The 25620-nt window shown below is 42.6% G+C and overlaps 1 protein-coding gene across 4 annotated transcripts in view; it reads right to left on the reverse strand.

Annotated features, from left to right (window-relative positions):
• Positions 1-25620, reverse strand: part of AFF2 (ALF transcription elongation factor 2) — a 393643-nt gene that overhangs the window by 281561 nt on the left and 86462 nt on the right. For all 4 annotated transcript variants that reach the window (XR_009557023.1, XM_060270428.1, XM_035113216.2 and 1 more), the window contains exon 2: positions 1247-1367. Coding sequence is in view for 3 of the 4 variants with exons in the window: in XM_060270428.1 (XP_060126411.1) it covers positions 1247-1367 (121 nt within the window). In the remaining variant the exon portion in view is untranslated. The remainder of the gene's footprint in view (positions 1-1246; positions 1368-25620) is intronic.

Below are 25620 nucleotides of genomic sequence, written 5' to 3' on the forward strand. Positions count from 1 at the left end.
AGTTAAAATTTTCAGATTGAAACTAAGTGGGTTGTCATTCCTGCAGAAAGCCACTTAGGCTGCATGAACAGATTCACATTCTCCCCCCTCCCCCCAGTCCTGCCAATCCTGTCCAGTTCCATTGTTTTGCCTGGTGGCTACTGCTTCAACACTATTTCCCTCAATACCATTGCTTCCACCTGGATTAGCCTGACGAGTGATATAAACCAATCATGGATCATCTAGCAAACATAATGATGATACACCATTTTAATGAGCAACGCACTTCCCTTTATATGATGTTTATATTCCTGTGAAAAGTTTGGTGGGAGAGTGGAAAGTAAGATACAAATTCAAAGAACCATCATCCTCAGTCTTTAATGAAAAGTGATAATAATAAAAACATCATCATCATCATCATCATTATTATAGTATTATTATTATTATTATTATTATTAAAAAAACACCTTGTGAAATTCAGCAAAGATAGGGGAAATAAATAAATAAATAATTTCAGGGGTCCTATTTAAATTTAGTTTGTGGTGGGGTAGGGTTTCTTTTGTTTTAACTGGAAAAATAAAAAATATAAACCTCTCCTTTCCTGACTGCAGAATTTCAAAAATATGCATCAGGGAGAACAAAGGCTTCTGGCATTTCTGTGTATTCTGTAGATATCACTAGTAAACCCATTTCCCGGCTATACTTTTTCATACAGAAGAAAAAGGCTGCGCACAATAAAAAGTAGCCTAGCTTGCAAGTTTTCTATATTCTGAGAGAAGGAACATTTATCTACGCAAGCTTTAGCCCCCAACACGCAACCTGAAGTGGAACTGTCCAGTCACAAGTTGAACAGCTCAGCGAAAGCAAGGCCTTGGCGGTCAACTCGCACGGCTTTCTTGCAGTGATATCACTGCAATCTCCATAGTGGGAATTGCCATAGTGAGAACTGCCACTGAATTGTTTCAGTGCTAATTATTCTTGCTATTGTAACATCCCTTTGCAGACTAGGTACTTCAAGTGCTGGGTGGATCTCATGCAGAAGAACTCAGTGGCAGCCCAGAGGACCCCCAATTGCTACAGATAATTAAACCAGTCAATGCACTTCTGTGGAAGCTTATTTTGCAGTGCATGAAACCAAGAGGGTGCCCTCAGTGCTGCTATCCTCTCTGAGGGACTGACATGTGATTAATGTTTGGTGAAATTGCGGGGTGGGGAGCGCTGTTTCAAATGAAATTAATGCTGAATACAGCTTCAGTTGTTTGTTTACCTTGTAGGGTTCTCCAAAGAGGTTAAAGCCAGATGTAAAGAAGTCTTCATCCTGCTGGACCTCTTGATTTCTCCGTTCCCATTCTTTCCTCTTTAGTGCATTCCGATCTTGTTCATAATGACTAGAATTTTAAACAGAGAGAGAGAGAGAAGCTGTTATTCTTCTTCGTACTAAGACATTGTTCTTACCAGCTTTAAGTGGAAAGCCTTGCCCAGACCCATAATATCCAACTGCAAGTTATTCAGGTGGGCCGCCGGATCCAGACATTCCTATCTCCAGGACTGGAGGTCCCTGTATCAGCTGCCGAGGATTGTGCCAGGTTTTCAGCCCAACTCCCAATCACCTCCCTGCCCCCAGACTGCACAGCAGAGAAGATGGCAAGTCAAAAAGAACGTCAGGATCATTGCCAAAGTGCCCAGCTACATGTGAGGCTATTGAGGAGAAGGTGGAAGCAAATAGAAACCTCTCTGCTTGGAGAGAGCCAGGGATTGGCTGTTGCCCACAGCTTTTAGAGTTATATGAGCAGAATTCCCTGACCTGGACCTTGTGCAGCATATGAAACAATAAGCTCTCCACACCAAGAAAGAGTTCCAAAGTTTTACCGCAACTGTCTTTAAACTTGTCACAAAAACCCTGTTGTAAATCGTAAACAAGATTTCATTTAGTCTTCACTGTAATGTTAGCTTAGTTTAGACCCAATTCTGGCAGACAGGGCTGGGTGATATCTGGTTTTCAGCATTGTGATATATCACCAGCTAAACATCATGATATACTGATATATCACGATGTCTGATGTAAGAATGGAGCTATGCAGAGGCATTGGCTGGCTTCACAGTTTTTATTGCGTTGTGATTTTTGCATGCCACACACAATACATATACTATGATTCTCAATATATTGCCAGGTCAAAAATTATGAAACTGATTGACTTCATACCAGTTTTGGACAATATACAATCAATATCGCCAGCCCTATTGGCAGGTGCGAAAATCTAAATCAAAGCATAGAGTCAACATTGTGCTATAGTCAGACTTTCTTGCTTACATAAATTGTCTAATAAAACAATTCACAGGTGGAGAATAAACAACAACAACACATTTCTGTCTGCAGTCCCCTGCCCAAGAAAAAAAAAGGAATTTCCAGAAAGTTTACATTTCTAGAGGGGTAGGATGCAGGTGAAGGGAAGGTCCAAAACCTTGGAGAGCTGCCACCAGACTAAAAAGACATTTCTGGGCTGGATGGGCTAACAATCCAAACTGGCATTAAGGCAACTTCCTGAGTTGAACCCAGAGCCTTCGTCCTAGATAGGATGTACTTCACCACTTTTCCATAGGCAAAATAACATGATAACCACAGTAGTTTAAACTGTTCTATCTACTTATGGCAAGCAGGGCTACATGTGTGGGAGACATTTTAATAAGAGAAATTTATGCAACCAGAATATTGTAACAGGAGCTTTGTTTTAATTTAAAGAACACCCCACTTTTATTGCTGCTTTATGTGTTTAATTAAATCCCACCAATCTAATCCAGTCTGACATAAATCATTACTAAAAACATAATTATATAGTAAATAAGCAATATACCATTTACTATTTTCTAGTAGGTTAAAAAGTAGATTAATAAAAATCAAGCTCTATAATTGCTCAAATCAATGTACATAATTATAGTCTGTCCTTCTAGGTAGCACAGAGATGTAACAAATGGGATACATTGGCTGTTAGTTGTAAATCAGCACTTTAAAACAGAATGGTTGTGTTGACAAGTCTGAGAGAGATCCTTTGTTTAGGAAATAAAACAAATGAGAAACTTGATTTTAAGATGCCAGATACTACACACCAAAAGCTTCTTGCTTTATTATTAAATGATTTGTGTGAATTGACTTTAAATTGCATATTCGCAGCCAAGTCCTAAACATTTGCACCAAAATATCTGCTTGAGCAAATCCATCAAAATGGGCCTTAGTGGAATGTTTTAGGAACACAGGAAGATGCCTTCTACTTAGTCAGATCAACCAGTATTGTCTGCACTGACTGGCAGCAGTAAACCATGGTTTCAGGCAGGAGTCTTCTGCTGAGCTGTGAGCTTTCCACAACTGATAACAGGGGAGTGCACCTGAGAGCAGCAGACTTGCAAGGGGGACATAGGGGAGGCTGTATGATGCACACAGCTCTGTCCTCGAACAATTTTTGCTGCCTTAGGCAGCTGCTTCATTCTGCTTCATGGTAGGGCTGGTTCTGAGAAAGAGTGGGTAAGTAGCTTAGGGGTACTTCTGGATCATTTGCTGTCACCTGAGGCTCAGGGTGCCTCATTGGCTTGGAGTGGCTTCCATCAGCTTCAACTGGTGGCCCAACTGTGTCCCTATCTCGACAGAGACAGCCTAATTTGTGTTGTCTATGCTCTGATTACCTCAAAGTTAGAACCTCTCAGATGGGCACCATTGCCATTATAAGAGAACAAAGGAGGTGTTCATGGTGTATTCTGGCACCTCTTTCTTCCTAGAAGAATAGCACTGAATATAACCAGAGCACAGACAACAGAAATTAGGCCATCCCTGTCCAGATAGGGACACAGTTGGGCCACCAGTCAAAGCTGATGGGAGGCACTCCAGGCCCATGATTCACCCATGAACACAGCAGTAAAGAACCGGTATACTGACCAAAATTCTGTCCTGTGGTTTTCTGTTTCAATGGGGTTCCAAATGGATTATATCTGGAACCAATTAACACAAAAATGAGCACAAGGCTTCCACCGTATTCCATTAGGTTTCCAGTAGTGGCTTTTATGTCATGTGAAAACTCAAACATAACACAGAAATTAACAGTTAGGGGAATGTTGGTGAAACAGAATAAGCTGCCATGTGAATGAAGTCATCATCAGAAGGAAAAGCTGTTTAGGTCTATACTTCCATGTTAAATAATATGACCAGTTTGCCAATGGAATGTGGAAGTGTGGGTTGGTGGAGGATTAAGACCTTAACTCACCCTCACAACTTACTACCTGTCAAGTCCTGCTGTCATATTTCATGCTCAACTGCACCTCCCTTTTACTTTTTGCTTATGGGTTTGGAAACTGCTAAGAAGACGACAGAACATCCATGGAATACATTTGGTCCAGATGTTCTAGCTGCTGGCCCCTCATTTACAACTTTTAGCCTGATGCCCAACACATTTCTTCATCTTTCATCTGAATGAGTCAAAACTGATGGGTTGAACTTACTGGGTAAAGCTCTTTCTCCTTGTGCCTTTCAAGAAACACTAGGCACCTCCTACCCATTTTGCTCCTGTCTACTTTGAACCAAGCCCAAGGAGACTGCAAAAGTGCTCCTTTTGAGAAACTGCAGGAGTCACATAGTTCAAAATACACTGAAGTGGGTAAGAGCAGGGATGGTGAACCTGCTTCTTAATGTGGACTACAGCATCTTTGAGAACTTTTACTGCTATGTATTCTCAGATCAATGAGTTGAGGTTGAGATTCCAACCATACATTCACTGTGATGTCACAAAGCACATGGCATAGCTAAAATCCAACAGTGTTGTGCTTCTATGTGTCTCTGTGTGGGCTGCCTAGAAATGTGCTGTCAAGTCCCACTGTCATAAAGTCACAACATGCTTTGCAGCCAGTGATTTTGGGTTCCCATTCCAACTATTTTGGAGAAGGATGGACTACATTGCAATTATGTTCTCTGATGCTGCACTACTTGTTAAGAGTAGAAGTCGCACACAGGAGCAGGTATTTACATATCTGAACCCATTCACAATGTTCTCTCAAGACTTATAATGCTGTCACTTCAGATCTGTTTGATAGAAGATGGTGGGTTCTGAACCCCAGACCACAACGCTGCCACAGATAACACTCACAGTCAAAAACGGGTATTTTATCTCCCTCTGCTGTCTCTATTACTTTCCATCTGTACTATACATTTAAAGCAGAATCATATACCTTTAAGCAGTCACAGATTCCCCCAAGGAATCATAAGCAGTGTAGTTTGTAAAGGGTATTGAGAGTTGTTAGGCGAACCCTATACCCTTCACGGCACTACAATTTCCCAGTTTCCCAGTGTCCTGGGAAGAGGAACTGATTTGTTAAACCACTCTGTGAATAGTGGCCTCTTAACAACTCTCAGCACCCTTAACAAACTACACCTCCCAGTATTACCCTGTACTAGCTCTGCCTCCATAGTTGGTGGCAGAAATGTTTCTGAATACCAGTTGCTGTAAACCGCAGGAGGGGAGAGTGCTCTTGTGCTTGGGTCCTGCTTAAGGGATCTGGGTAGCCATTGTAAGAACGGGGGGAAGCCATGACTGTAGTATGTGGTATGATGCAGCTTTAATTGTATAGTGCAAATGGTGTTATATATGTTTGTGTTTGTGTGCTGTTTGTGCAGTATGCTGAGCAAGTACTGGTGGGACCCTTGGAAGGGTATCCAGCTATGTTCCCCCCCCCTGAAATTAAGGAATCTAAGTTCGTCGTGGTCATTAATTTCAATGGATCTACTCTGAGTAAGACTAACACTGGATACAACCCCGAGTATCTTGGGATGAATGGATAGATCTTAAATCTTTCTTTAGCTGTGCATGTAAGTTGTAGCCTACTTAATATATCTCATGCAAGAGCCATTGAGAACTGACCCTACCCCTAATTGCAAAGGCCTACCTTAACCTTAAGCTCTACTGCTTGCTTTGATCTTATGCAAATATACATATATACATAAGCACACCACCCACTCTCACATACGAAAATTCACCTTCCAGACATGGTCACACATATACATGGTAAAGAACAATATATTCCCATATCTCGGATGGGAATGAATTTAATCTCCATTCTAGCTTTTCTGCACCAGGAAGATAACCCAATATCGATGTTTGCCTTTTCAGCTCAGCATGCCAATGTACTGAAAGATTCACACAGTGTGACATAATGAGGAATGAGCTGTGCTATGATGGGGTTTTTGCAGGGTATAAAGTCACTGATTCCTTACTGAAGCCACAATTACTAATTTGAAGAGCTGTCTAATTAAAACCACAGCTATGTATTTAGCCTCTTGTTACACCTACTACAGTTTTATAATTACAGAAACCTCTTTATCTACTCAATTAAAGTTCTCCGGATGCAGGCAGGTTGTGTTTGAACCCAAACACCCAAAATGGGTCAGAGGCATCCCATGTAACCATCTCCTTGATGATTCCTTAGCTTTGCATTCTTGTTTTCACATGGAAAGAAAACAGAATAAATGAAGCTACAATAAATGTACTGGGAATCTCAGGAGAGATACCCACACAGTGAAAGTTGCTCCCAGTACCTGTAGCTACACAGAAGCCAAGATACTTTACTGTTGCAGAAGATAAGGCTCAACAAAACAGTAGGCTTCTGCAAAGATAGATAGATAGATAGATAGATAGATAGATAGATAGATAGATAGATGATAGATAGATAGATAGATAGATAGATACAAAGTATTTCTGATGCTCTAAACAAGTTCAAGTTCACCATACAAGTAACACAGTCTAACAGACTAACTGCAGACTCAGAGACTAAGGAACACTGAACTGACTGCTCAGATATCACAGATATAGTCAGCACACTGGGCTATTATCATAGTAACTGGCTTGGCTGATCTTGCACCTTTGATTAGCTCATCCCCAGGGTGATTTACACTCATGAAGGAAAATAAATTCTCCTGTCCAGTTACTCCAACAAAATGTTCAGATTGAAATCTGGGGAAAATACACTTGCTTTCCCGGACTTCTTCTGCTCCTTCCTTCCTGAATTTGCCATATGGGTGATCCTACCCAACCAGGAATCACATAGTAGAACTACATAGTACTACTACCGGTACATTGTCATGTGACATGACAAGATATCGGAAAATAAAACAATTGGTTAATCAGTTTTGATTTCATTATGATGCCACTGAGGACAAAACAGAGGTTATGAGTGAGGGCAAATGAAATCAATGGAAAGTCTTCATTGTGATAAAGACTGGGGGCGGGGAATTGCTGAGTAAAGGAGGTGTTTTCGGCATGGCTGAAAACTGTTATGAGGAATAGTGACTAGCATCAGTTCAACCCTGTTTAGGTTCATTTGCATGCTACTGTCTTTACGTTGGCTTTAGTCCACTCACATGATCTGCTATTCTAAAATAAACTCAGATTTGTTTACCTATTACAGGGCTTGGGTAGGAAGAAGATGAACTTTCCCCCAACAGAAAATTCCAATACTCCTAACACATGTCTTGTTCATGTCTAGATACATGATCCTGATATACAGGCATGGGTGGGGTGCCAAATTAAGCATTCTATAAGGCTCTATAATCTTAAGAGGAGAGTCCAGCCCAGTGGGCTTCAATACCTTTGACATGGGTTCTGAAGTATTAAAGGAAAGGTCGTCCAAAGAAGAGGTACAGCCATGTTTTAGGTTCGTCATGCTAACCCCTTGAATGGCTCGATTTACTAGGAGTCCAACAAAAGGCAAGCGAAGGCTGGTGGAAAGCCAGGGAAACATGGCCGATGGCTGGCTGAGTTACAGCTAATCGGCTCGTTAGTACAGCTCGTTAAGTAGATTTACGGCGCTGACCTTACAAGATTCGACAAGGCGGATTCCTGGCGTTATCATCAAAGCATTGCCATGCCACCTTCCAGGGAAAGATAGGAGCGGAGTAACATACAAAGTGAATTAGAAAGGGAGCTCCGGCAAGTGCATCCTACCTCGTAGCCATCTTGGGCCCCTCCCCCCTACTTAAATATCTACATTCTATAAGGACATCTACTGATTTGTGAGTGGCCTGAGATAGTTGTGGTGGTGATAACGGAATGCGAGAGGCTGATTCCTTGACCCTCTCATGATAACAATCCAGAGATAACTTCCTTTGAAACAAGTTTAAGTTTTTTTCCTTTGCATGAAGCTACCTTGAAAGGTGCAATGGTTCTCATAAGGAGACAGTTCAAGTGTGCTGTTTTAGGGTCCACTGTACAGCATCTGATTTGCATGCAGAAGTTTCAAGCTTCACCCTCTGGAATCTCTTCATGAAGCGCTGGGAAAGAATCCTCCCTTCAACCCTGTATTGCTGCTGCCATTCAGTGTAGTCAATACTGATAGGGTTGCCAGATATCCAGGTTTGCCTTGGCCCTCCAGGTGGCAAGTGGAGGGTTTGAATCTCCAGGTGGGCAAAAGCAGTTTTAAAACTTTTTAAAAGAATTTTTTTTTAAAAAGAAAACCATAATCTGCGTGCAGCTTGCAAACTTCAGCCTGGCAGGAGTTGGCTGCAAATTATTGCATAGGTTCTCAGGGTGGTGGCGGTAAGGGTTTATACTCCTTTACTTTCTCTATCTACCTCAGTCTCTGCAATGGAGACTGCAGAGTCTGGACTAGAGGAGGTATTTATTTCCATTTGAAGTGAAATGGAGACTAGATGGATTATTTCAGTGGAAAGTACTGGTAGGTGGAGTGGGGTTGGCTTAGAGGCAGAAGAAAACATTGGATCAGGAAATTCACACTGCCATTTCAGTAATTCCCTCCCCCCTTCTGTCTCTGGGGCAGCCCCTTCCCCTGACATAATCCAATTGGGAACCCTAAACATGGGCATAATAAATCACTCTGGATATGTAAAAGAATAGCGTGATGCAGGGGAGGGAAGTACATTTTAGGAAAAAAATAGTTTTCCAACCTAAAATCTGGATTGAAGACAGCTATACTGATTCACAGAAGGGTGTTTTTTTGCTAGTCCAGTGGTATTTTTGACCACCACCCCTGACACTTCCAAGGTCTTAAACAAAGAGCTTGGGGAGTAGGCTGTGACCATGTGTAAAGCAGGTATTTGGAAAGGTCTGCTCTTGGTGTGAAAATAGAATCCTTGCTCTCTCTTTTTTACTTTGGCTGACTACAACTTCCATCATGAATGCAAAACTTCCATTGCACCTGGGAACACCTTTAGCTAAGGTTTCTATCTTAATGTCCAAGAAGAGACATATCTGCTCATTTGTCAGACTTCCTGCATTTAACTTGAATGAAAGGTTGGAAATGGGAAAGTGGGGAGGGAGAACAGAATGGAGTATCCTGCATAATGGCTGGCTGGCTATTTGCCCCATGCTTTTTGTTGCAGGACCTACTTGATTTAAAATAAAGGAAGCTTGTGAGCAGTCCAGGACCATTATTAATCAGTAACAGGTTTAAAACAAATTTCCAGAGGGTCAGCTTTGTTAGTTAGGTTGCAGCAAAAGCAACAAAGAGTCCTGTGACACCTTAATGAAGACTAAACAATTTTGAGACAAACACACTTAAAGACTTTTTAAAAAGACTAATAAATTTAAAGCAGCTATCTCCTCAGGAAACTTTCGCTCCTGCTGGCTCCAATTCTACTGTTTAATAACATCGCCACTTAACAGACAGTTGAATCAGATTAATCACAGTACAGCATGTTAATTAAGAAAATGGTATGCAACGCACATATTTTGTCTATACACATTTACGCATCATTTTCGATTTTGCCAGAATGACTACCTCTTTCAAACAAATATTTATCACTGTGCTTCAAAATCAATCTTTTGATGTTCAACAGTTACACACTGAAGCCCTCAAGATGACCATTTTTTTATTTACACAGAGTGCTAAATCTGTCCAAGATTTGCATAATGTAATGTGACAAATGACAGCAGACTTGATACAAAAATAAGAGATTAAAGTATATCTACGAAAACACCCACTGCATGACCCAAAGGCAGTTTATGGAAATTTTAGTTGTAGGGTTGAAATCAGGATCTCCCTTTGCATCTTTCTTTCTCTTGTCTGAAGCCTATCAAATCACCCCCAACCACACACCCTGCAAACATACACATTGTCAAAATCTTGCAACGTCAATTGCGTCTCAGTGTCAGTTTGGAACAAAATTCTGGTGCCGTCTCTGGAGGAAATAAATGTCAAGATCGGGTGATGTTCCTAGTCCATCTTGCAAATCTTGGGCATGCAGTCTTTCAATGCACGCCATAGGGAACATAGCAAGCTGCCTCATACCGAGTCAGACCATTGGTCCATCTAGCTCAATATTGTCTACACTGCTGGCAGCAGCACTCCAGGATTTCGTACAGGAGTCTCTGTTAGCCCTACCTCACCTGGAGATGCCAGGAACTGAACCTGGGACCATTTGCCTGCCAGGCACATGCTCTGCCATTGAGCAATGACATCTCCCCTAAGTGGGGCTCAGAGGGTGGTCCAAGGGCAAACAATGCTTTTAGGTTCAAGAAATTAAGCAGGCATTTGCTCGAGAGCATCATAAAAGAAACTGGATCAACTTCATCACGTTTTATGTGAATTAATTAAACTAAATAGTTTTAATTTGATTTCAAATAAACATGCAATTTATTGTTACTGTTTTGAATCTTATTGTGTTATTATCTTCCTCAAGTGACTCAAGCCAACTGCTGTTTTCATTAATGCTATAGGGCAAGGGTAACAGGGAATGAGTTTAGGGAACAAGGGTGCGCACCAGCCTGAAACATTTGGGAACCGCTGGTCTGATAGAAATAGCAACAATAGATTTGCACAAAGAGGCCAGTTTGTGTGGCAACATACACTTCTATTCCCCAGGCAAGTAGTTCCCAAACCCCCTTCCCCTCCCCTCCATGGGCTATTTGAAAATTGCTAAGGATCTTGACAGAACACCAGATATTTTGTTTCCCTGCCTGTTATAGTGATTGCCATGCATTGTGCTAGCTGCTGCATGCTTTTTGCATTACAAATTTAATCCCAACAGTTTGTATTATTGGAATGCTCTAGTTGAGATTCTTGCATTGTAGGGGATTGGACTAATGATCCTTAGGATCCCTTTCAACTCTATGATTCTATTAAATTGTAATACAGTACAATAAAATATGTGCTTCTGACACCGAATCTTCTTCCACTCCTTTCAAGTCACTCCCCCCTGCCATTTCCAATCTGTCCCAGAACACCCACTGCCCCTGTTCCTCTCAGACCAATTATCTAAATAAATAAATATGCTAAAATGTCTCATGGAGTAGATCTAATAACTCACTGGTCCCCATTACATCCAAAGCCACAGAGCATCACACATAGGCAGCTCGTTTTCCCCCAATAAGCATCACTTTGTTTGTTTGTTTGTTTGTTTGTTGTTGTTGTTTTAAATGAAATGGTTTATTTCATCCATCCCCAGGTGGTTATTGTTTTCAGGAGATTTCAGTCTCATAACAAAATACAGGGGTTGAGATGAAGAACTGCAGGTATGAGAAAAGCTACCATTATTAGCAACAACAGCAACAAAAATCCATTTTGTCCATCTTCTCAAAAACTGGCAAATGCAGAACTGAAACTGAAATTCCATCCTCTTTCCTCCCCCACAAGGTATTCAGATTCTCCTTAGAGTCACAGCAGGGTACCTATCTAACACAGCCTCCTAATCCACATCCTTTATCCTGGTTGTAATTTAACTGGTGCCAAGACTCCCTAATGAATTTCACACATGTGTACTTAAATTTGTTACAGCTTACCAGTTCAGTATGATAAGCAATAACTGGAATGCTGGATTTCATTTTTTCTCCTGCCAGGTATATGGTGGGCCCTACTAATGTCAGAATATTGATACAGATTCATTAATTTGTGTTCATTTTCAGGTCCAGCTACATATAGAATGTTGGGGAGTGGGTCTCTCATGATTAGCTCAATGCACAAAAAGAAAGAAGAAGATAGTGTTTTTACTGTTAACTGTTGTATTTCTCAAATTCAGCATATTAGAAAGAAAATACAAGTTGACAAGGTAGGGTTGTAACAGCATGCCAAAGACATACTGAATATGCAGTTAACATAGCACCCACCATGGGTGTGTTATGCACATGTGCCATTGTCAAGAAATTAATGGGTCTTCTTAATTCTCAAACACATCTAGATGAGTGTCTCCCAAGCACTTTTTTTAAGTAAAAGAGAACAAGATGAAAAAGCAATGGATAATTGAAAAGAACATCAATCTATCCTTGCATCACCAACATGCACCTGTGTGAAAAGATTTCCAGGAATGTACATCTCACAGAAAAGTATGCATCTTACTACCAGTTGTTTCCCTGCTTAATAAATGAGTCTTAATTTCGGCTGTTGCTGTTTTTCTTCCCCTTGCACAACACTGTTCAACCATCATATGTTCACTGGGACCATTCTGATTGCAAAGTGAATGGACTCTGATTCGCACAACCATTTGCCACCTTCTTTGAGATTTTTTTTCTGGCTCCCAGGGCTGACATCAATGTGGCATAACTGCATAAGTACTTTATTTCACACCAGTTTTTGATAATTCAAACTGTTAACTAATCATTTTGAGAAACAGTATGCTGTTAGACTGGAAACAATCTAATTCTTATCAGCAGCCTGGATGTATACACTTACTTTTCTATGGATATATCTCTGTTGCCAAATGTGATTTCACACCCAGAAATATGGGAAGGTGCCCTATATTTAGCCTACTGTTGGCCTCACTTTCCACCCCAAAGGAGACTGGCCATCACTGGGTAGTATCCAACTTACTTAAGTCCATTGATTTCAATGGGTCTGCTCTGCATATGGCTAACTTTGGACTGGGACGCAATTGTTGGGCAATACACACCAACCAAGTGGCAACAGTGGCAGGGTCGACGAAATAACAAAGTCGTCTTCAGTATCTTTGCTTGCTTTTATTTACAATTATATACACCACACTCCTCCACTCCATTCCTCTCATTTCACAATACATCACCACCACACCCATGAACCATTTGGGTAGCTTAAATACAGAATTCAAAATAGTCAATTACCCAATCACATTACAGTAAGCAAACTCCACCTTCAATTATTCAAATTAGCAAAAGCTCACAGGTGTGTTAACATTCAGATCAAGGTTACAAACACACATCTCTGTGTAGCACCATTGACCACATCAGTCTTAAAGGAAAAAACTAACAGCAATGCCATTTACTGCTAGCTATTAGAAGACCCTGATGGATCATGCCAATGGCTCATCTAGTTCAGTATCCTGTTCTCACAGTGGCCAACCAGATGCCTGTGGGAAATCCTCAAGCTGAACCCTCCAGAGTGCAAAAGCACTCACTTCTCATGTGGTTTCAGCAGCTGGTACTCAGAAGCATTGCTGCCTCCAACCATGGAGGCAGAGCATAGCCACCATGACTAGTAGCCTTCAATAGCCTTATTCTCCATGAACTTGACCAATCCTCTTTTAAATGCATCCAAGTTGATGGCCAACATTGCTCCCTGGGGAGAGCGAGTTCCATAGTTTAACTGTGCACTGCATGAAGAAGCCCATTCCTTTGTCTCTCCAGAGCATAGCTGCCAAGTTTACCCTTTTCTCGCGAGGAAGCCTATTCAGCATAAGGGAAAATCCCTTAAAAAAAGGGATAACTTGGCAGCTATGCTCCAGAGTCTTTCATCACTCAGAGTCATTGGGTGTCCCTTGGGGGTGGGTAAAAGCTGTTTCCTGTGGACCTTCTCCACACCATGTATAAGGTTATAAACTTCTATCATATCACCTCTTACTCACATTTTCTCTATACTTAAAATCCCCAAGCAATCACAAGGGAGATGCGCCACCTCCTTGATCATTTTGGTTTTCTTGAATCAAAATGGTTAGAGCTGCTAATTTTGATGGACAAGTTAGCCATGTGCTTGAATCTCTATTTGAAATCCAAGAGGCTTTCAAGTGCTTAACAAGATTGTGTCCTAACTGAATGACTCCAACAGAGGGATCTGCAATGTCAGACAAGTAGGCATTTTATTGCACAATGCTTCTATCACTCTGTCTATTTACTAACAAGTTACATTCTCCACTTGGGAGGACTCACTTATGCAGTGTAATGGCACTTTGCCCAAGCTTTATCAACAATGCAAACTCTTCCAAGGTAAAGCCTAACAGTTTAATAAGATTACTCCTTCTTTTCCTCATCAATTATAGATTGAAGGAGCAATGCACTTATTGCCTTTGTAAGCTGCAGATGGAGTCCCATTGATCCACAGGCCCCAATACCAAGACGAACAGCTCTAGGAGTTCCAATATAAATTAATGCATTGCTTATGCAAGAATCTTCTGGGTGAGATTAATTACTTCTCAATAAATTAATTCTATCTCTGTTGAAACCTTCCTTAATTGCTTCCACTTAGTATAGTAGCATCTGCTATATAAAAATAAACAATTTGCTGATAAGAATGCAAGATGCATTGCATTCCAAATTGCAAAAGTGTATCTTACCTCTTTCAACACCTCCACGGAACTGGGAAGCCACAGCTCCCCTGTGTGAGAAAGGGGAGGACCCAAGATTGTCTGAATAGGAACCACCTGTCTGATGTTTATTCCTTCCAGGGGGGACTCCTGGACTTTTGTTTCCTCCTTAACAATGCTCTTGCAGTACTTAGAAGCTTCCAGCAACACCAGCTGAACTGTGTGACCAATCTGAACAGGTGGGAAAAGAGCAAGGTTGCTATGGTGGTGGGCCCAGCAGCAGGGACAACACCCAAGCAGTTGCCACTTTGGGGGTGAGCAAGGGACTGTCCCCCTGCAGAAGAGAGTGGAGAAGGGCTGCCTGCATTGACACTGCACTTTATTTTTACTGGTACAGGTATTTGGGATGTGTCTCCAAAGGAGGGGTGGAGATGTTGAGACCCAGGGAGCTGACATTAGTCATAGAGGGCAAAGAGAGATATGTAGGGGTGGGGTAACAACTCTGCTTTATCAAAGGGGGAAGTACAACATGGTGGTGGTTGATGCCATATTCTTCCCCTGTTCAAATAGACTGGAAAGTCTTAGCAACAGTCCCCCTGGGTTGAAAATGCTGCTGGTCAATGATAGGTCAGTGAATGGCAAAACAACAACTATCCAGTACTTGATCCTGGATTAAGCTGAGGGTGGTGGTGGTGGTGGTGGTGGTAAAACTCTCTCAGCTTTGCCCTCCGAGATTCTCTGTACAGCAACATGCAAGGTCTGGGGTGTGGAATTGCAGTGGTCTACCATGATTGCATTCTCCTCACCAAGTGCCTTCTCCTGCACTCTGCTGAGTTTGAGTGTGCGTATCTGAAGATGGCCAGGACAAGTACGGCTCCTGTTGGTGCACCACACCCCCGCTGCTCAAGAATCTCCCTTCCTAAGCTAGGGTGGTCTTGGGGTTAGTGCTGGAGTCCCCTAGCTTGTGGTGGTGGAGGACTTTAACATTCACGCGGAGGCTCTCCTGTCAGGATTGGCTCATGATTTGATGTCTGCCATGAAAACCATGAGTCTTTCCCAAGTAAATTCTGGACCTGTCCCTGCTGCAGGACACATTCTGGACTTGGTATGAAAAGCATTGGGGGGGGAGTGGCCAAACAAAACATGGTTAAGCAAGGTTGTTGGGTTCAGACATAACACCAAACCCTAGGTTGCAAAACGATAGCTTAATTCCTTCCAGTAGTACCTTAGAGACCAACTAAGTTTGCCATTGGTATGAGCTTTCGTGTACATGCATACTTCTTCAGATATCCGAAGAAGCTCATACCAATGACAAACTTAGTTGGTCTCTAAGGTGCTACTGGAAGGAATTTTTTTTTTCTTTTAATTTTGTTTCAACAGCAGACCAACATGATTACCTACCTGTAAATAAAACAATAGCTTGTAATCAAGCAACAAACCATAACTTAACGCTGAGCTTGGTTGGCAGAAAAGAAAGTATGGTTATTCTCCTGAGCTGGGTTGGTGCATTCAAACAAACCATTGTCAGGCTTATTATGATGTGTGACATAGGCACCGGTAGGGTTACTATATTTCAAAAAGTGAAAATCCAGACAGAAAAGTTGTTGAGCATTTTTTTGGGGGGGGGGGAATGGATTTTCCTTTGATGTTTTGGGGCTATTTCTGAGGGAAATGGGCAAAAACAACAGTACTGACATGGGCTGCCATACATCCAAAAAATATGGAAACCCTTGGCACTGAGTTCCACACATTTTTGGGGGGGGGAGTGTCACACATGTGTGATGTCATGTGCATGACTATGTGACAACACACAGCGACGGGATGCAGCCACAGGTAGGCCACAGCAAAGTCCAAAGCGACGGGAGGCAGCCACAGGTAGGCCACAGCAAAGTCCAAAGCGGTCTGGCCCCTCAAGATTGGGGGAGCAAGATTGGGGGAGCCTAGCCCCATAGAATTGGCACCTATGGTGTGTGAACCAGGCCAGTGAACGTACACACAGAGAGAGCTACACACACAAATATCTATCTATCCAAGTACCATATTTTTCCGTGTACTGTATAAGACTAGGTTTTTTCTCGAAAAAATTATGTCAAAAATCAGGGGGGGGGCATCTTATACATGAATATATCTCCCCCCAATTTTCATAAATCTGAGTCCCCCCAAATAGGGGGTGTCTTATAGATTGAAAAAATATGGTATATTATGGATTTATTGATAACTGAATGCTATTTGTTTTATATTGTCTCACCTTTCCAATGACTCTGCACCCATAACACCAGTATAAAATGCTTGTTTCATCATGTTTAGTATAGTTTGAGAAAACGTCCTAGTGTTTCTTTTACTTATAAATACATAGAGTTGAAAGAATCAAGAGACTCTACTTAAAATAATCCACTAAGTACCATCTGGAAGGAAATTAATTTTGAAGATGAGTTTATCAAGTTAATTTGGCTGATACAAACAGACAGATTTGAGGCAATTAACTAAATATTACCCCCCCCCCCCGGTTTCAATTCATTATAGCAAATTAAACATTTTTTCCACTTGAAAGTGTTGTAGTGCTTACATCTAAAGCCTGAAGATGTGTTTATTATTGAATTGCTGCTTTGAAAGGAATCATTCTTCAACAGAATAAAACCAGAGGGTTAACTGGTACCATTTATAATAATTAGAATAGTTGTGTGTTTTGGCTATATTTGTAAGGAAATGGGAGAGGGGGTGTTTTTGCTTGCAAATCTCCACAGCTTCTGGCTGGGGAAGCAATCTGCTCATTCTCTGCTCTCTGTTGGGAATCAAGAGGTAAAGACAGAAACCCCAGGGATGAAGGGTGCATTCCATAGTGCTGTTCTCTACCAGGATTATATTTAGCTTGCAACAGCCTAAGAGTACTTTAAAGTGAGGATGAAGACCCTTAAGCCTGTGGGCCAAGTGCTGGACTGTTGGGATAGCTCAATTGGTAGAGCATGAGACTCTTAATTTCAGGGTCAATTGTTCGAGCAAAGATTTCCAAAGCAAGTAGAAGGTCACATAGGCTACTGTCACTCACCTGGGAAATAAGGAGCATAGCCTTTTGTGCTTTTAGGCTGCAATCCTATACACAATTTTCCTGGGAGAACTCAGTGTGCCTTATGATTGAGCAGACCTGTACAGGTTGTTAATCTCTTGCATGCCCTCTTGGCAAACATTTGCCTGATAGACAAAGGCAATGGAGTATCCAGATTCTCTAAGGTCCTTGGGCAAGCCAACCTACTTGTGCACTCCCCTCTCTTGCTATTTCTATTTCCTCACTGCCATGATGACCAGCTGTGGTTGCTCCATTTCCTCTTCCTTACTACCAGCTGGTGGCTTGCCAGACAGAGAACCAACTTGTAAGCAGGCAGATGAGCAGCAAGCATGTTGCAATGGTGAAGAGAAGAGGCAGGCACTAAGGTAAGGAGAAACTTTTTCCATATGCACTTAAATGATGCCATGGGGGGCTCCCACTGAATGTGCACATTGAACATTGACCCTTTTACCAACTACTTTTTACCCAGATGCTTGCTCCCTTGATCCCTTCTGTCTGTGCAAACACCTAATGGCCTGTCAGGGCCAGGAGCTAGGACGCAGGAAGTCAATTCAGGAGACAGTCTGAACTGAGGAGCTGGGCCAAACATCAAATATATAGGGACAGATGGAATCCTATTGGCTTCCTGCATCACCTGATCTCTGTTGGACTGGAGGCTCCACTACCACCCTTGGGTTATTTAGTTGGTATTTACACTGTTCACTGCTTGCAGGTTGCCATGGTGGCCTAGGGAGTAAAGAGCCTGGGTTCTGGTTCAAGCCTCTTGGTGCCTTAGAAGGACTAGTTCCCCATTTGTTTGGACAGCTTGCTGCAAAGAGAGTGCCCTGACACCACCACCACCTCAGATTATCTACAGGGACCAAATTTAGCTTTCCCATTGAATGCAGCTGTTCTGTTCCAAGGGGGAAAGTCACTGGCTAGGTGGAACTCCCTGATGTTATAAACATTTGCATTTCATTATCTCCCACTCTTGCAGAGTCATGTTTTGCATCTACCATTTCCCCATTTTAATGATTTCAACATTTTAATTCATGATTTCTGCTCATGTCAAGTCATGCGGTCAATACCGGGTGAATCTCTCCAGTGACAAAACAGATGCTAAATGCACCGAGAGGAAACCAAAATAAGGAAATATAGCAGTGTCCATTCAATTAACCTATAAAGGAGAGAGAGAGAGACGATACTGTGAGAGTGCATTATATGACTCTAGAGGGCTCTTCTTTTTCTTCCACTCTTCCCAATAAAATATTAGACCTTTTTGTACATTATATTGAACACAGGTACAAGCTGTCTCTACACAAGCACAAGTGTGAAGCTCTGGGGCTGTGGGGAAGCAGCCTTTGCTGCCCAACATGGACAGAATGTGGTCCTGGGGACATGTTCGGCTTCTGTGTGATTTGGGATGGGATGTATGGGCCTTCCCTCCCAGCTGAGCAGGCATTGGCCCATGCAAATGGGCCATCAGTAGTCCTGGAGGAGGTGGGCTGGCGTACCCTTTAAATAAGGACCGTTCCCAGGGTCCCCCTCTGGAATCACCACCAGATTCACCATCCACCCAGTCTGTACACCCCTTGAAAGGTGAGGACCTTGCTATGGTATGTCCAGTTGCTGTATTCAGGGCCAAGGAGATTTTCCCCCAAATTGGTTGGTCTGCAGGTTTTTGTCTACCTCACAGCAATTGTCACAGCTTTGGCTGCTTGGGTACTAGGAAGAAATGTTTCTGTCCAGGTGTCCACACAGGGGTCGATGGGCCATATAACCCTTCCCAATGGTGGCTCTGGCGGAACACCTGATGCATATCAGGGGTGACTGGCTAGTAAGGGTTGACCCCTGCCTTATGCATCAACCAGTAGGCAGGCTGCTTGATAAATAAATAAGTGGATTTATTACACTAGTGTGCCTTTAATCGTGCAAACGTAAGGTTCTGGTATGCACTTGAATCCCTCCTGCAAAGTACTGACAGTCTGGAGGCATCCTCAGGGTGGCAAAACTAATGTCTAGATATGGATGTAAGAAAGCATTGTTTTCTGTTTGGTTCTCTACTCATCACATACAGCATTGTTTCCATCCTACTATGGTTCAGTTTGTCCGCTTGGCATGCTGTCTTACTATATTGTTACTTGCCTGCACCACTGGCGATGAGACTGTCTACAAATGTATAGCTAGATCAGTGTGGCATTAAATTTACAGTATTTGGTGGTTTATCTATCTATGTTTGAAATTATATTTATCTAAATTATGAATTATCCCATTTACTCTGAATCAAAATGCTGGACAGCTTGGTTTCTTTCATTTCCAATTTCTTTCATTTTTCATCTCTTGAATTTACTTAGAAGCTGTGTGGTTTGTTGCTGTTTTTATAAAATAAAAATAAAAATTTAGAAGATCAAAATATCTGGGAAGCATCTGAAAAGAGCAAAAGTCCCTAAACCTTTTCACCCAGAGCCTTTTAGCTGTAAAATGAAACAGACATTTCTTCCAGGTTTGTGATGCCATTCCAGTGTGTTAATGAACAGTAGAAGCTCAAATATATGGATTCGAACACTGTGTTGTTTCCACAGGCCTACAGCGATGTTTGGCACAGATTGTACTCTCTGAAGTTTTGCTTTGTTCTCTGGATTTATTTTATACAGGTCAAAAGATCAGCCTACCTGCCCATATCTGTCACAGATGCCTAAGAGCACCGCAACTTACAACTCAGTCTGGAAACAAGACGAGGGGGAAGTTTGTGAAAATGAGCAACCAGCTGCCAATCTCATTCTACTATCATACAGTTTGATGGTGGAAGGCTGGGAAAATTCAGAGCTAATGGTAGTTGCTGGCTTCTGTGTCTGCTTTTTCAGACACACCATGCTAGAACTCTCTCTTCCTTTGTACAGCCTCTCCCGACGGACACATGAAACACATCGGCGGAGCTCATTATCGCCGACAGCGCAGTAAGCACACACAGAAATCCTGCTGGCAGCCAGCAGGACTCTATGAGTGCAAGCAAAAAAAAAGCCTTCCACAGCAAGATAAAAGATGGGAAGCGAATGGCCACCTGAACAGAAGGGTTATCATCTTCATTTGTGCAGCCTGGGAAAGTTCAACTTACTGAGACGGGAGAGCAAATGGAGAGGGGTATGCTGCCTTCAACTAGCAGTGGTTGTTGCCTATTAGGGCAGGAAGAGTGGAAGGCAGAGAGGTCAATGGCAGGTGGAGCCAGAACCAAGGCTTCACAGAGCCACAGCCAATGGCAGGCAGAGTGGATTAATGCTAGTTTTGTTCCCTCTGCCTCTTCACGAGTTCTGCAAGGGCAAAACTGCAAGGGAGGAGGAATCTAGCAAGCCGGGCCACCAGCCGGTCTGGTTGTAAGAAGGCAGGGAGGTTGGGTGTTAGCTGAGGGGAGACTGAGGCTGGTATGGCAGTGCCACGTTTGTCCTAATGGGTCAGCCTCTACTGCAGAGCTTTCCAAATGGTGTGTTGTGACACGTTAGTGTGTCGGCTGCAGTGTATAGGTGTGTCACGCAAATGCTCCCCACGCTCCTCCCGGGGCCAGAAAGGGTTAATTTAACCTCTGGTTTGTTAGTAAAACTGAATTACTGTGTCGTGACATGATTCATGTCTTAAAAGTGTCTCATCAACATGAAAAGTTTGGAAAGCTCTTCTCTACTTTCTATAACCCATTCTACTGCCACATTAACAGGAGACATGAGGAGATGCTTCATTAAAAAAAAAGCACTGGAGGGCAAGGCCCTCAACAAAATTACATGCACTGCAAAAAGCCAGTAATTAAGAGAGGAACCAAGGGAAAGCTGAGGTGAGGTATGAGGGAGACTCCCCTTAACTGGAAGTATCGGGTAATCTTAAGTTCAGACCAGTAAAAACTCAAAACTCCAAGCTCCTTCCCAGAAGCTCTGGGTGGCATTAAACTAAGTTTATGCAGAGGAAACCTGCTGAAATGAATGAGCCTGACTAAGTTAGCTCTGTCTGTTAACAGAGCATGGCCAGTAACTGCCCCTGCAGCCTCCCAGTGATTATCACCGCCCTCTGTCTAATGGTACAGCTCACCCTGGAGGCTATTAAAAATGCATGTCAATATGTACAGTTAGTAGAAAGATCTTTTACTGGCAAAAATTGCCACCATATTTCTTAATGTTCCCAATACATCATTTTAGGAAACACTTTTTTTAAAAAAGTGTGTTCTACTTTTACCCCTCAACAAGGAACTGCTCAGAGTGCTAGCAATGTTTAGAAATGGGCACAAAAAAGGCAACGGCAATAAGTCGTTTTTAAAATATGCTAAAAACCACCAAGACCAAAAAGCATAATCAAAAGAACAAACAGCCAGAGCTAAGAATAAATAAACTAAATTAAGTTACAGCTGAATCAAAGGCTTCTTCTGCTTGTTTGTTTTTTTTTTTAAAAAAAAAAAATCCACAAACCCTGGCAAAACACCACGAGAGGAAGATAACCAAACCTCTTGAAGCAAGACGTTCCACAGATAGGGCACTACTGCAGAGAAAGCCCTCTTACAGGTTGCCACCAACTGTGCCTCAAATGGCAAAGAACTTTTAATAACTGACTGATTGCTTTTAGTGTTATATTGGAGAGATACTTTTTTATTATGTACTGTATTGTCACTGCACTACTTTTTTAGACTTTTCTTTATGTGAAATGCTTTGAGCACACCTGTGTTTGTGGAAAATATGATAGATTAAGAAACTGGCTATGACTATCTTCTTCTTCTTCTTCTTCTTCTTCTTCTTCTTCTTCTTCTTCTTCTTCTTCTTCTTCTTCTTCTTCTTCTTCTTCCTTCTTTCTTCTTCGGCGATCACTCGTAGCCGAGTAAGATTGTCTTCCATAAACACAATTTTAACAATGGGTCCGTAAGTGACTGTGGAGACCAATTCTGGATCCACACATCCTTCCACAGTGGGGACATTGGTTTCCAGGCAGGAGTTGATCACGGTGTGGATTTGCCAAGCGTGCCTTCCTCTTAGCACGTTTCTCCCTTGCGTCCTGAGTTCGGGTGTCTTCAAAGCCCATGACACCTTTGGTAAAGGCTGTTCTCCAACTGGAGTGCTCGCAGGCCAGTGTTTCCCAGTTGTCAGTGTTTATACTACTTTTTTAAAGATTTGCCTTGATACAGTCTTTAAACCTATTTTGTTGACCACCAGCATTACACTTTCCATTTTTAAGTTCAGAATAGAGTAGTTGCTTTGGAAGACGATCATCAGGCATCCGCACAACATGACCACTCCAACAAAGTTGATGTTGAAGAATCATTGTGATTCTTCACACTAGTGCTCTTGCTTCTTCCAGTACACTGATATTAGTTTGCCTGTCTTCCCAAGTGATGTTTAATTTTTTTTTGGAGACACCATTGATGGAATCTTTCGAGGAGTTGGAGATGGCGTTTATAAGTGGTCCATGTTTCACAAGCATATAGTAAGGTTGGGAGTATAATAGCTTTGTAAACAAGCACTTTGGTTTCCCTGCAAATGTCCCGGTCCTCAAACACTCTGCACTTCAATCAGGAGAAAGCCGCACTCGCAGAGCTCAGGCGATGCTGGATTGCTCACTGTCTGTGTTATCTGACAAAGTCCGTATATTCCATGTTCCGAAGTTCAATTGTCTTTTACAACTGCTAGGTGGTGACCCCATTGGGTGCAGTAATCCAGTCAGGGGGAAAGGGAGGCAGAGTATGTTTAGGGCACTTTTTCTAGGCCCTCCCCCTTCTCGGGGTGAGCAGAGTGGATCCTAAAAGGGGTGCTCAGTCATGGATACAGCTGCCAAGCTGCTCAACTGCCTCATTCCTTGACTCAGAACGACTGAATCTGTATCCACCACCCATATGCCGGTTCATGACTAGGGGCTTCCAGATTTCACGATCCTGTGCCTGTTACCTTTTGCCGATCGTCATGGGACTTTTGGGGTTTGGGTTGGGTTTTTGGAAGATGCCTTGCATGAATTTGTTTTATGTGTGTAGATCAGTGCACGCTGACCAACGCACAGTCTTCGCAGTAGGGCTCTGTTCCGATGGTATGAAGTAGTCACGACAAACCAGTAGATTCCTATCTGCTGCAGCCTTCATCTGCCTTCTCAGCCGTTGTAACATACCACTTGTTATCATCCGCCTGTTCTGCTGTTGAGGACTTCTTGGATCATTCTTTGTCTAGCTCCTTCCCTTTGACCTTACTGCCTTGGGTGACCCTGCTGGGCGTACGAGATTCCCGACAGCTTTGCTCACAAGGGTCATAGGAACATGCAAGCCCACTCACCATGACAAGGTGATGATCCAGCGAGTAGGATCTATGACTATGACCCTGTCTGCACTATACGACTTTAACTGTCATTGTTTTCCCCACCCCTAAAGAATCCTTGGCACTGCAGGGGTGCTGAGAGTTGTTAGGGGGCCTCTATTCTACTCCCAGAGCTACAATTCCCAGAGTTCCCTGGGAAGGGGTGTGTGTGGATTGTTCCCCCAGACTGAAAACTTTCTGTCAAGTTAGGCTCATGGGTCAGGGGTTTCCCCAAAAACACGCCATTTACTTTCTCCCATATATAAATGTAAATGTAAATGCCAGTCACCCTTACGTTTCCTCCCAATATCCGACACTTGGGGAACAACAGTGGAATGGAAGGGAGACCTACTTCAGCTAACAAGAAGCCTGTCAACAGGCCAAATTTGTCTCTCTGTATGTCATTTGAGTGTTTCTGTGATCCCTTCATACATGCCCCCCTTTCATTATTGACAAACATTTTGCTAATATTGTAATATTAGTAGCTAAATGCCAGGGCCCAGCTGGGGAAATATCACTAGCAACATAGTTTTGGTTTGTGCTGCTCTCCATTTCCAAAGAAGACAGGTATTATGCAGCATGCAGTGTTATCACCTCAGAATGCCACTTAATACCATCTAATACAAAACAAGGCTTTAAAGCCCCATATCATAATTCAGCAGAACATCCCTTATCTCTCCTGATAGTGAATCTCGAGTAGCAACTACATGTTATTGTGTTTTAGGGATTGACATTTTGCGTGAACATGCTGATTTTCTCTTCAAGGCATAGACAATTGCCATTTTATGCCAGGGAACACTTAAGCCAACAATGGCTCCTATCAGTCTGAGATATTCCAGCAATTGCCAATGTGAATTTCATTCCTCCACCCTCCACTCTTCATCTTATGACATCAATAGTGAGCCGGCTTTTCTTTGATAAAAAATAAAAATACCAATGAAACGACTTCATTCTCCTGTCACAAATTGTCAGAAAGATTGAGGAACCACGTCAAAACAAAGATGTGTTTGTGACATGAGAAAAAGTGGTAACAAAAAGCTCTGCACTCAGACGAGAAAAGCAGCACAATACCCAAATCTGATGCATATTGTTGAGACACTGAAATGCAACAGCACCTATCCCTCTAGCCATATGTATAAAGCCTGGTTTTGATGCGACAGTGGGCAGAGAACATATCCATCCTGGCAAGTCACCACTGAAAATCCTCTCTTCCATAAAATTGTCTAATATTTTTTTAAAGATGTTGGTTGTTGGCCATTGCTACCTCTTGCAAGAGTGAAACCAAGAGTTTAACACTGCACTGCTGCATGAAGAAGTGTCAAGTTATTCTGTCTGTCTAGCGTCCAGCTTCATTGGATTGCCCCTGAGTTCTACTACCGGTATTATGAGAGAGGAAGAAAAACTCTTATCCCGTCTCTGCCTCTGAACAGGGGCAGAAGAAGGTCGGTGTGGGCCATCTGGGAGAGACACAGTGACTTGGGCGCATGCAGGCTCCGCACCGCCCAAACAGTCTGCCTGCTGCCTCCCCCCCCCCAGCTGTAGAACCGCTGAGTGGGAGGAGGCAGGCAGACTCTGGAGGCCGTATGGTGTGCCCCGTCCCTATGGGCGGCTTGCCCCACCCCTGGGTGCGCCGCCCCAGGCACCCGAGCGGCTTCCTCCACCGCTGCTTCTGAATGTACATACAGTGGTACCTCTACTTACGAATGACTTGACTTACGAATGTTTCTACTTACGAATGGAGCTCCGCCCGCCATCTTGAATGCTGTTTAGATAGGATTTTTTCTACTTACAAATTTTTAGATAGGGTTGCTTTGACTTAC

The sequence above is a fragment of the Zootoca vivipara genome, chromosome Z (assembly GCF_963506605.1).
Source record: "Zootoca vivipara chromosome Z, rZooViv1.1, whole genome shotgun sequence".
NCBI lineage: Eukaryota > Metazoa > Chordata > Lepidosauria > Squamata > Lacertidae > Zootoca > Zootoca vivipara.